At 60.2% G+C, this 12,370-nt stretch overlaps 1 protein-coding gene across 1 annotated transcript in view; it reads right to left on the reverse strand.

Moving 5' to 3' along the window:
- The window catches only part of CDC42BPB (CDC42 binding protein kinase beta), an 89,401-nt gene that overhangs the window by 35,546 nt on the left and 41,485 nt on the right, over positions 1–12,370 (reverse strand). Inside the window, exons 3-7 of the mRNA XM_080665007.1 lie at positions 11,569–11,652; positions 7,504–7,599; positions 3,983–4,131; positions 2,479–2,572; positions 1,399–1,599 (exon numbers count right to left, since the gene is read on the reverse strand). Coding sequence (XP_080521133.1) covers positions 1,399–1,599; positions 2,479–2,572; positions 3,983–4,131; positions 7,504–7,599; positions 11,569–11,652 — 624 coding nt within the window. The remainder of the gene's footprint in view (positions 1–1,398; positions 1,600–2,478; positions 2,573–3,982; positions 4,132–7,503; positions 7,600–11,568; positions 11,653–12,370) is intronic.

The raw sequence follows: 12,370 nt of genomic DNA on the forward strand, positions 1-12,370 counted from the left end.
AGCCTTGCCCGCTTTATCGGGGCAGGTGTGCCAACACCCTCCTGGGAACTGGAACAGTGGTGAACGTTCGTGCACGTGTGGGGACACAGCGCAGGCCTGCCAGAGGGCACCGGGCCACCCCTGTGGCCTTCCCCTTCTCACAGGGGCCTGCGTGCCAGCCACCACCGCTGTCTCAGGTCACCTGTGACTCATGAAAAGGGACAACAACCAGTCCCCAGCTGCTGTGAGGACCACACACCTGAGACACGCAGAGCCGGCACGGCACTGCGCCCACACTGAGAAGCGGGTGGTGGCTGTCACCACCTACTGTGTGCGTGGCATCGTCTGAAGGCTTTATAGTAGGCATAAACTAGTTTACAAGTGAAAATGTACTTCTACTTTGAAAAAAGTGTTTGTTAAAAGGACCCTTGATTTGAGTCATTAGAAAACCGTTCCCCACATGAGTGTTCACGTGCTCCCTACAGATCAGCTCCCGGGAGCCGTCTCGAGAATGTGTGATCATGTGATCGTGTGAGCGGGTGAGTGAGAGCACAGAGGGTGACATGGGTATTAGAAAGAAATATTTGAGCCCTGACTGGTTTGGCTCAGTGGGTAGAGCATCCGCCTGCGGACTGAAGGGTCCCGGGTTCAATTCCGGTCAAGGACATGTACCTTGGTTGCAGGCACATCCCCAGTAGGGAGTGTGCAGGAGGCAGCTGATCAATGTTTCTAACTCTATTCCTCTCCCTTCCTCTCTGTAAAAAAGCAATAAAATCTATTTTTTAAAAAAGAAAGAAATATTTATGTAAAAAGCATAAAGAAAAATAACAGATGACAAGAACATTAGACGGAAAAGAAAATAAAAACAAGCAAACGAAGGAAACGGAGAGAAGGCAAGGTTGGGAGAGGGAGAGGAACCAGGGAGGGAGCGAAGGTTGGAGAAGGGACCAGAGACCCTCCGATGAGATGTGACTGACGACTGGTTCTGGGAAAGGGACTGGATCCGTGCTGATCTGCGTGGTGAATGAGACCCCCGTCAGGCTGCCCGGGTCCTCCCCGCGGGGGTCACAGGGACACAGCCCACGGCCACCACGCACCGCATCGTGTGCTGCAGGATTCTGACCTGACGAACGCCACCCTCGCCCCCAGAACGCGGACCATCCTTGAAGCCCCGCCTGCACCTGCTGTGTCGCAGCCTGAGCCAAGTCCTCCGCTACCTTCTCCTGAGTCTCCCCGCTCCGCCCGCCCCCCAGCTCCACCCCCGCCTCTTCCCCAGCGACCCTCTCCCAAGTCTCCCCGCTCCCGCCCGCCCCCCAGCTCCACCCCCGCCACTTCCCCAGCGACCCCACAGCCTCTGCACTGAGCCCCGCGGCTGCGCCTGGCCTCGCACGGACCGGGGATGTGGAGGGCACCGCTTACTTCGTGGTTCATGATCTTCCCGTAGGTCTCCACGAGCGACTCGGCGTAGAAGGGCGTCTCCCCGTAAAGCATTTCGTACATGCAGACGCCCAGCGACCACCAGTCGCACTCGGGGCCGTACTTGCCCATGCCGTCCTCCATGGCCTGCAGGATCTCCGGCGAGATGTAGTCCGGCGTGCCCACGGCCACTGACGACCGCACCTGGGGAGAGGGCGTGCTCGAGGGAACCTGGGTCGCTGCTAGCGTCAAGTTCCTCCCTCAGAAACGCCCGGGTTTCAAAATTCAAGGGAATGGGTGCTCCCTTGCCACAGGCAGGGAAGCGCCAGGGGCTCCTGCTCGTCAGTCTCCATGCCCAAACCTCACAGCCCCCATGGCGCTGCAGTCCAAGGGGGGCGCCACTTGCCACGGGCTCTGGGCCGCTCACTGTGGTCGGGACCAGGTGTGTCCCGGCCAGCCCTCCTCCTCCCAGCCAGTCCACGCACAGAGAGCCTGGGCGCTTGTGAAACGGGCCGCAAGCAGCAGCATTGCCGCCCTGCCGCCGGGGGACGCTGCCCATCACAGCCTGCCCTTCAGTCTGCCAGCGGGGCCGTCTGGAAGCAGGTCCAGGTGCTGGCTGGGTGCTCAACATTCCCGCCAGGGAACCAGCGGCTAAGGCCCCGAAAGGGCAGGACGGTCCTGGGCCCTGAGCAGGGTGGGCTGGGCGTGGTGCCGCCTCTGCGGGCAGCGAGGGCAGCTGTCACTGGGAGGGCGGGGCCTGCAAGTCGGAGGAAGGCCTGTCCGGAAGGGAACTGGACACAGCAGCCCCAGGGCCAGTCAGCGGGAATCAGGAGGGCGCTCTGGCTCTGCCCCGGGCCAGGGCCACTCCCTCACCTGCGGCTTCAGGGGCCAGCCGCGGACAGCTGGCAGACGGGTGTCAGGTGGCGCTCGGGTGCGTGTCCACACGGACGGGGTGCAGTGTAGGTGGGAAAGGATATCCACGCCCCCGTTCAGACATCGCTTATCTCGCTCTCCCTTCCCCTTTCTCTAGAAAGCACTTTCAATGCACATGTTACCGCACGAGGACTGAAAAAAGATACCTACAGTTCCATCATCGTTCATCTTCAAACACGACCCGAAGTCGGCCAGGCGGATGTGCCCATTCACGTCCAGGAGGACGTTGTCGGGTTTGATGTCCCTGTTGGTGAGACAAAGACACACATGAACACCCCCGCGCCCTCGGAAGGTCCAGGCCCCACTAGCGGCGGGCGAGCTGGGCCGCCTGGGCGAGTCTCCCCTGCGGGGACGGCCAGGCGGGCGGCAGGCCACTCCTCTCACCCTGCGCACAGGTCCCGGACACGGGCCCCGTGGGGGCCGCGAAGAACAGGAAGAACAGAAACAGTGAGGGACAGAGAGTGGCGCATGGAGGGGTCAGGTGGCCCCCCCCACTGCAGGCTAACAAACACCAGGAGCCCCCAGACTGTACTTACAGATAAAGGTCGGGAGCACGGGGTGACCCGCCTGGGGACAGAGCAGCCCGTTGCCTCTCTAACCAGCGCTCCCACCTGCTGTCTGTGAACCCGCCATCACGGCGGGGGGGGGGGGGGGGGCGGACTCTGAGCACCTGCCCCGTTTCTGACAGAATAAGCTTCTATGGCCGACAGCATGGAAAGGGAACACAGCTTTGAAAGCAAAGGAGGGCCCTGCCCAGTGTGCCCAGTGGTTAGTGTGCACCCTCAAACCAAAGGGTCACGGGCTGGATTCCTGGCCCCCGTCAGGGCGTGTGCAGGAGGCAACCAACTGATGTGTCTCTCTGAAAATCAATGGAAAAATACCCTCAGGTGAGGATTAACACAAAGTAAAAGCAGTCCTAGCCGGTGTGGCTCAGTGGACAGAGCGTCGGCCTGCGGACTGAAGGTCCCGGGTTTGATTCCGGACAAGGGCACATGCCTGGGTAGCGGGCTCGGTCCCCAGTAGGAGGCGTGCAGGAGGCAGCCGATGCATGGTTCTCTCTCATCACTGATGTTCCTCTCTCTCTCTCCCGCTCCCCTCCTCTCCGAAATCAATGAAAACACATTAAAATATAAAGAAATAAAAAATTAAAAACACCATGAAATGAAAGCAAAGGGGGTGCTGAGCACAAGGAGCACCGAGAGGCAGGGGTGCCACGGCCGGCCCCCGGGCAGTGAGCTGGCTGTCCTGTGACGGCAAACGGCCACATCGCCACCACCAAGCCTCTCACCGCCTCCACCCTCCCACCCCCGGTCCCTCTGCGACGCTTTGCGGGGCCCCCGCTTGAGGCCAAGGGCCCTGTGGGGTCGGCATGACAGTGAAGTGGAGCTGAGACAGAGGAGACACGGGGTGGGGACCCTGCAGGAGCTCTGGGGCACAGGGCAGGGGGGCCAGGTCAGCGGACTGAGGACAGGCGGCTGCCTGACATCAGCTCTCCCATCAGTGACGCCAGGACCTCTGGTGCCAGCGCCGGGCCACTCAATGTTAGCACCAAATGCGTGACTGGGCTGAACACCCTGGAACGGGGTCGAGGCCTCAGGGACCCCGAAGGGGGATCACCTCAAGGACTGTGGTCTCCATGACGTGGAGGGGTTACCTGTGCACATAGTGGAGCTGGTGGATAGAATCGATGGCCAGCACCATCTCCCCGATGTAGAACCGCGCCATGTCCTCGGGGAGCTTGTCTTCAAACTTACTGAGCAGGGTCAGTAGGTCACCACCCACGTAGTAGTCCATGACCAAGTACTGCGATCGGGAAGGGGACAGAATACGGCGTCCAGTCAGCACTGCGCCTGATGAGCGAAGGCCCAACTTCACCGCAGAAGCCGCGACCCTAGAGTGAGGGACAGGGTCCGGGACCCGCCCTCAGCACACGCCCCGCCGATCACAACGCCGCGGTCACCTACGCCGTGCTCCTGGCAGGGAATGAGCTCCCGCAGACGCTCCACGGGACCCACGGGAAGTGACTGGGACTCTAGGAGGCGGCACTTGAGAGCCAGCGGCCCCCCAGGAGCACCCTGATGGGCCACCGAGTCTAGGGTCAGCGTCATCCCCAGCCCCTCACGTCGCAGAAAGAGCACACTGGGGCCAGAGAAAACCAGCAGCTCTTATGAGGAAAGGCCGTGGGATCACGAACAAACTAAGAGCTAAGTACTTGGGGTTCACCCTGTGGGAGAACCTGAACACCGACGGCTGGAGTAGAAATCAGAGCAACTGGGCGTGTGCCTGCCTGGCCCAGATGCCAGACCCGCTCCGAGCTCACCTCCTGCACTGGGAAGGCTGGGGCGACGGGGCTGGGGCTGGGGAGACCCTAGGGGGCATCCCACCCGCCAAAGGGACCCAGACGGACGAGGCCGCCCGCCAGAGCCGGGATGGCTGCCGAGCCTCTGAACTGCGGGAGGGGCTGCCGGTCCGGCCTGCCAGGACCCCTTCCTTGCTGCCGGCTTCCTTGTAAGAGATGGACACTCTGCCTGAGCAGTTAACACACCAACAGGGAGGAGACACGCTGCCTGGAGAGCAGCCACGGACATTCACTGAGACCTGAGCACACACGCGCAGGGCACCCAGCAGGCCCAGGACCCACGCCCACCCCTCACTGTCACCGGGCTCACGGGACGAGCGTGAACCCGTCCACAACGAGGAAGCGCGGCCGGCCACCAGCGGGAGGTGACGGAGCGAGAACCCACAGCCCGAACCGCGACGCTGCCGGGTCTCAGCCAGCAGCCCGGGGCTCGGCGCAGCAGGAAGGAAGCGGTGCAGGATGTCCCGCTCCCCCGGAGGCTTTACCACAGCCCCCACCTGGCTCCGAACTCAGCTCACTGCCACCTCCTCTGAGAAGCCTTCCCGGGCCCTCCCGCCCCTTCCCAAGGGCAGCCCCAGCCCGGCCTCCCGCTGGCCTCTCGGCACGGCCCCTTCCAGTCACAGCGAGTTGTGAGGGCAGAAGCCTAGGAATCGTGTTGTCGCCCCCGCCCCCGGCTCAATTCCTGCCACCAAGAAGACTCCGGAAGGAAGGAGATGCACGCGCTCATTCTCTCCATAACCAGCTTGCTGGCACCCCTCCAGGCGACAGGACCCCTCTGTGGAGCTGGCACTGAGCGGAGGGGAGACCAGCCCACAAGCAGGCACAGCGATGAACCAGGGACTGGCGTTACGGGAAGAAACAGGACCCAGGGCGTGGCAGAGCGTGGCGGGCGCTGCTGCGCACGACCCACCGGGCAGGAGTGAGGCCTGAGTGACAGGCAGCAGCGCCTGTTCCAGACAGACGGACGCGTGCAGAGAGGCTAAGAGGAGAACGCAGGGGCCACGCGGGGACGGGCCATGGTGAGCAGGAGAGCTAAGCTGGGCCTCCAGCCGCACGGGAGCCGCAACGCGATTTACGCTGAAGCTTCCCCTGACCGCCCCGTGAAGAACGGCGGGGAGGAAGGCAAGCGCAGGGCTGGAGAGGGCTGGAAGCCATGATGTGGTCCAGGCAGGAGGCGAGGGTGGCGGCTGGGCAGGGGTGGACAGAATGAAGACAGGCAGACACCGAGGAAGAGACCACAGCACCTGCTGGTGGAGGCACGTGGGTGCATGATCAGCCAGGGTCTTTGGGCCTAAAGAAAGCAGCAGGATGCCCTGCGACGTGGCTCAGCGGTTGAGCGTCAACCCAGGAACCGAGAGGTCACCAGTTCGATTCCCCATCAGGGCACAGGCCCGGGTTGCAGGCTCCATCCCCAGTGTGGGGCATGCAGGAGGCAGCCGATCCATGAGTCTCTTTCACAGATGCTTCTCCCCGTCTCTCTCCCCTCTTCCTATCGCTCTAAAAGTAATAATGATGCAAACCTATTTAAAAAGCAAGCAGCAGCAGCAGGAGGGCAGGCAGCATGCCCGCCTCGCCGCCCGCTCCCACACCTGCCAGAACCCGGAAAGAGCGCGTGCTCCGTGTGGCCGAGGGCGCGGGGCTCAGGCAGGGGGAAGGACTGCAAGGCGCAGAAGGCACAGGCAGATGCTTCTTTTCCAAGAACCAGACCAGCTATTCCTGGTCCCAGACACAGGTTGAGGGGAGCCGGTCAGGCCACACCCCCTGTTTCTGCTGGAGCAGCTCAGTCTTGATGAAATGCCAACAATTGCATGGAGCAGCTGCAGGGTGCCCGGGGCGCCTCACAACAGCCAGGCCGCGCACGGGGCCAGCTTTCCAGGTCTGCCACTTCCCCGGCCCCTGCAGTGCACCTGCCGCTGTCCTGGGGAAGCGGGGGGGGGGGGGGGGGGCAGGGACTCACCTAAGGACACCGGTGGCGGGTGGCAGGGGCAGCCTGCCTGGCCTCTGAGCGCAGCACCGCGTGTTCACACCGAGAAGGCGACAGAGCCCTCGCCTTCCTTCTCTCCCTAATTTCCGCTGCACTTCTAACTGGGCGCCTCCAACCTCAAGATGGCTCCTGGGCTGGAACGCCCGAGCGGCTCCGAGAAAGGGGTCATGCCTAGCGTTCAGAGGCCCGCACGCTGCACTGCTTGCGGGGAAACCTCTCAGACAGACACGCAGTGTCCTTCCGGGTCCGTGCCACCTCGGGAACCTCCTTCATGTCCCATCGGAACAGGAAACGGACTGGAGAGTCCATGGGGCGGCAACAAGGCGGGAGCAAGGCTGCCCGAGGGGATGGCCCTGAGCGCCAGGACTGCGCTGTCTGCAGAGCCAGAGCGCCCGCACCGCCTGCCACTCGGGCCGGCCAGCCCGGCAGTCCCTGCCTCTGTGCCCAGGCAGCCCCCTTAGAAAGTGATGAAAACTGTGAAGGCCTAGCTCGCTGGGTCACGGGACAGGACGGAGAAAACCCACGGCAGCGCTCAGGGATCGGGAGCGGCCCCTCTGTCCACACCAATACGAGCCTTTTCGATCCTTAAAGCCCTACAGCAGCTTCCTATTCTTCTTCAAAGCAGACATGTCCTCACACCCCAGGCCCCGCAGGGATTAGAAGAACAGGTGTGAACAGTCTATTCAGAACCCACCTGCCAACCACAACCATGATGTAAGACAAACCCCAGTTTCACAGAGCCAGGTACCTATTTAAAGGTCGGCTGTCGGTCACCTTCAGTTTCACTGACAGCACGAAGGCGTCAGAACCCGCGGGCGGGCCGACCACGTACCAGGTAATTCTCGTCCTGGAAGGCGTAGTGCAGGGTGGTGATCCACTGGCAGTCCCCGTTCACCAGCACGTCGCGCTCCTCCCGGAAACACGCCGTCTGCAAGGCATCGGGAGTGTCAGTGACCGTGGGGAAACGCCCCGCAGGGCGGTCCTGAACAGAGGCCCTGCTGCCACGGCTCCGGAGGCACTCACCTGTCCTCCCGCTGCAGGCCGGAGGCACCCACCTGTCCTCCAGCTGCAGGCCGGAGGCACCCACCTGTCCTCCCGCTGCAGGCAGCCCGGCCTCCACCCGCCTGGAACCAGGCGCACACTGTCTCCCCAGGCGGCTGCGCCCCATCCTCAGCACACCTGTGCCAGCTGAAAGGCTGCACCCACCTGTCCCTCCTGCTCCTGCACCCACCCCTTCCACACCTGCGGTCTCTATGGCCCACACGAGAGATTCAACTCACTAGTGGGGATGGGGTCGGCAACAGCTTCTGGGCTGGGCCCCTCCCATCCAGTATCACCTGACTTCTCTTTACGGGGTCAGCCTCCTGGGGGTGGCCAGGGGTGCAGCCACCCCTCGTGTCTGCCCCGTCACGGACCCACAGTCTAGCAGCCACGTGAGTGGCAGGATGAACACACACCTGCTTACTCGTCTGGGTGGATTATTTTTAAGGAACGTGGCCTATCTGCAGGACACGGATGCACACATCCTAACAGAATTCTACCATGAGGACCATGGCCTGGAGCATGTGGGTAGGAGACTCTATTTTTAGACTCTACAGCTTTGTTTTTTTAAGAGCTTTAATACACAGGTTGCACCTGTATTTAGAAACAGCCATGGGCAACGATGTGGAGAAAAGGGAACCCTCATTCACTGTTGTTGGGATTGCAAATTGGTGCAGCCACTACAGGAAACAGTATAGAGTCCTCAAAAAAGGAAAAATAGGGCTGCCATATGACTCAGCAACTCCACTTCTCAGTATTTATCCAAAAAGAACCAAATACATTCATTCAAAACAACACATGCACCCCTATGTTCACAACAGCATTACTTACAACTAGAGGCCCAGTGCATGAAATGCTTGCACGGGAGGGTCCCTAGGGCTGGCCGGTGATCAGGGCCAATTGGGGCCTTCCTTCGTTCTGCGCCGCCCCCTGGTGGTCAGCGCACATCATAGCGAGCAGTCGAACTCCCGAGGGGACAATTTGCACGTTAGCCTTTTACTATAGAGGAGATACGGAAGCAACCCAAGTGCCCATCAACAGATGATGTCAGCATGTACAACGGACTATTACTCAGCCTTGAAAAGAATGGAATCTTGCCATTTGCAACAGCACAGACTGACCTAGAGGGTACTGTGCTCAGTGAATAAACAAACAAAACAGAAACATTCCCACAGACGGAGAACAAGCTGGCAGCTGCAGAGGGCAGAGACAAGGCGTCGGGGAAAGAAAAGTCAGGAACACTCTCCTCACTACTGTGAGCGGGAGTAACTGACAGGGAGCAAAGGGGACTTTTAAAAAGTGAAAGTAGCCAGGTCTTCAGCATCATCACAGTAACACTTCCTCTCTGTTGAGGGTTTAACGTAAGCTTTTCACTCCTCACATGTGAAACTTGCAACAACACAGGCCCGATGGAGGCCTGGGTGCAGGGCGCTAGACAGAGCGCCTTTCTCTCCAATCTCAGCAGGCCCTTCACAGCGTGCCTTCTCTACACGTTCTCTTCTCAGCTTCTTTGAAAAGCTTTTCTTTCTAAAAGGAATTCTGAGGTGGATGCGTCCTGATTCTACTGACTAGATGCAGACGCGAGGATGCGGCTGGCCCACGGTCCGCCCTAGCCGGTCCCGCCCAGCCCCGGGGCCTGGGGAAGGCGGCTGGACCCAGGACAGTTCCAGAGCGGACGCTGGGGTTCTCCAGCACCCACCTCCACCATTCCCGGTGAAGCCCACTCTTAAACTGGGGGCCAGCACGTCAACCATCCAGGAAATAGATGTATTATTCACCAGTTCTGTTTTAACAGCTCTGAATTTTTTTTTATGACCAAGAAAGCTAAACTGACACCCAGCCCCGTCTACAAGTTATAGCCACACACTGCTTTGCAACTGTTCTCCTGACCTCTTGCTTTGTGTCACCAGGTTCCAATTAAACAAGCAATACCTACCCTCACGTACTCACCATGGCACCACGCACACACACCACCATACTAACTGGCACAATAGAGAAAATAACCTTGGGGCTTTTATAACTTTCAAAATTTAAACACACACACACACACACGTACACACACACACACACACTTGGGAGTTTAACCTGACAAGCTCTATTAAATAGGCTCAGTCGTCTTTCATAAACCAACTCGGGTGAAAATACAACTTGAATGGAACGTGCTCCTACTATTTCTTTCCCCCCAACACCCATTCCTCCCCCCAAACTTCCATGTAACAGCAGCTGTATCTCCCCCCCATGAAGAATTGTGTCCCCATAGGTGTTCCTGCGTTTGCCAAGGTGCCAGTGGTGACGTGAGAGAGGGCTGCGTCGAGGCGGCAGGAGTGAGGGTGCAGGTGCAGGAGACCCGCCGAGTGAGGATGGCGGAGGGAGGCTGCAGTGCAGCGTGGAATGAGGGGCGGAGGCAGCCATGGCCACCAGCCCTGCGAGCCCAGGTGACTGCAAAGTCAGTCGTGACAGTCAACCAGCATGCACTTACTGAGCGGCGAGGGCCACAGCAGGGGAGGGAGCGGGAGGAGGGAGAGCAGCCCTGGTGGGTCTGGGCCGAGAATGCCCACCACCAAGCCCTGACCCCCTGAAGCGACCACTGAGATGGTGGCCCGCTCTGTTATCTGCCGAGGCAGCGGTGCCACGGGCAGGAATTGCAGAACCGAAGAGGAAAGGGCCACCTCCAATTACCAGGAGGGTGTGGAGGGAGAGAAACCAGGAGGCACTTCCAAAAGCAGGGAAGAGCCGATTGCAGAGGGAGGGGGGCCCCGCAGAGGGCTCGCCCAGCAGGTGTGGATGAGGGCCGTGTGCAGGGGCCACGCAGACAGAGGACTGAGGGACCGGCGCTCGGGGCTGGCCGGTGGGAGGAGTCAGAGGGCCGCACAGGGGCTGGCAGGCCGGAAAGGGCAGCTCCTGGCATTATCTGGCAGGGCCTGGCTCTGAGGCCGTGAGGGACGGGGGCCGAGGGGGCTGAAGGGAGACAGAAGCGGGGCCACTGGACAAGAAGCCGGCTCTGGTGGCCTCGCCTGCTCAGCGGGGGCTGCGGAGAGGTGCCGGGCAGGAGCAGCTGTCGCAGGAGGGCACGGAGGGAAGAGGATCGGGCCGCCAAGCAGCAGTCACCTGCTGTTACTCATGGCTCCGTCCCCACTGAGAGGGAGATAAACACTTCGGCACGTACGGGGGCTCCAGATCCCATCGTTCCTTTTGCACGTGGAGCAGAACCAAGACAGATGCCCACAAGGTTCACGAAGCTGTGCTTCGCCCTCAGTCAACAGCACCGCCCAGACGCGAGGGGAACTCTCGGGCGGGACGAGGGGGACTCTCGGGCGGGACGAGGGGGACTCTCGGGAGGGACGTGGGGGACTCTAGGGCGGGACGTGGGGGACTCTCGGGCGGGACGTGGGGGACTCTCGGGCGGGACGTGGGGGACTCTCGGGTGGGGTGAGGGGACTCTCGGGTGGGGTGAGGGGACTCTCGGGAGGAGTGAGGGGACCCTCGGGTGGGGTGAGGGGACCCTCGGGTGGGGTGAGGGGACCCTCGGGTGGGGTGAGGGGACCCTCGGGTGGGGTGAGGGGACCCTCGGGAGGGGTGAGGGGACCCTCGGGAGGGGTGAGAGGACTCTCGGGTGGGGTGAGGGGACCCTCGGGAGGGGGGAGGGGACTCTCGGGAGGGGTGAGGGGACTCTCGGGCGGGGTGAGGGGACCCTCGGGAGGGGTGAGGGGACCCTCGGGAGGGGTGAGGGGACAGGCGCGAACACGGGTGCAGAGGGCAGAGTGGGGAGGAGGCCGACATCTGATGCCAAGAGCAGCTCACTCTTGCCAAGGAGGAAGGCGCAGACTGGCGGGGACTGTGGCTCGCTCACACTCACCTCTGCTCTTTTCAGCATTTCCCACTTATTGAGGATTTTCATGGCATAAATTCGTTCAGTGTTCTTCATTTTGACAACAGCAACCTGGAATACAAACGGGAGTGTCACAAAGTGCATTTTCATAAAATCACAGTGAGATATTAATGGCCTGGAAATGAGGTGTTAAGGAAAGTTTTCTATGTAAATGAGGACTTGCTCTTTCAACCATCAGAACTTGATTTGAGCCCTAACCGGTGTGGCTCAGTGGGTAGAGCGTCGGCCTGCGGACTGAAGGGTCCAGGGTTCGATTCCGGTCAAGGGCATGTACCTTGGTTGCGGGCACATCCCCAGTAGGAGGTGTGCAAGAGGCAGCTGATCGATGTTTCTCTCTCATCGATGTTTCTAACTCTCTATCCCTCTCCCTTCCTCTCTCTGTAAAAATCAATAAAGTATACTTAAAAAAACAAACAAACAAAAAACTTGATTTGAGCCACACAGCAACTTGAATGATCAATCACACCTGTTTAGGTAAAAAAAACTTCAGTGCTGCCGAAACCGGTTTGGCTCAGTGGGTAGAGCGTCGGCCTGCGGACTGAAGGGTCCAGGGTTTGATTCCGGTCAAGGGCATGTACCTTGGTTGCGGGCACATCCCCAGTGGGGGATGTGCAGGAGGCAGCTGATCGATGTTTCTCTCTCATCGATGTTTCTAACTCTCTATCCCTCTCCCTTCCTCTCTGTAAAATATCAATAAAATATAAAAAAAAAAAGAAAAGAAAAGAAAAAGAAAGCAGGGAAGAGGGTAATGCGGGACTCTGCTGGACAC

The sequence above is a fragment of the Plecotus auritus genome (assembly GCF_963455305.1).
Source record: "Plecotus auritus genome assembly, chromosome: 1".
In the NCBI taxonomy this organism is placed as follows: Eukaryota; Metazoa; Chordata; class Mammalia; order Chiroptera; family Vespertilionidae; genus Plecotus; species Plecotus auritus.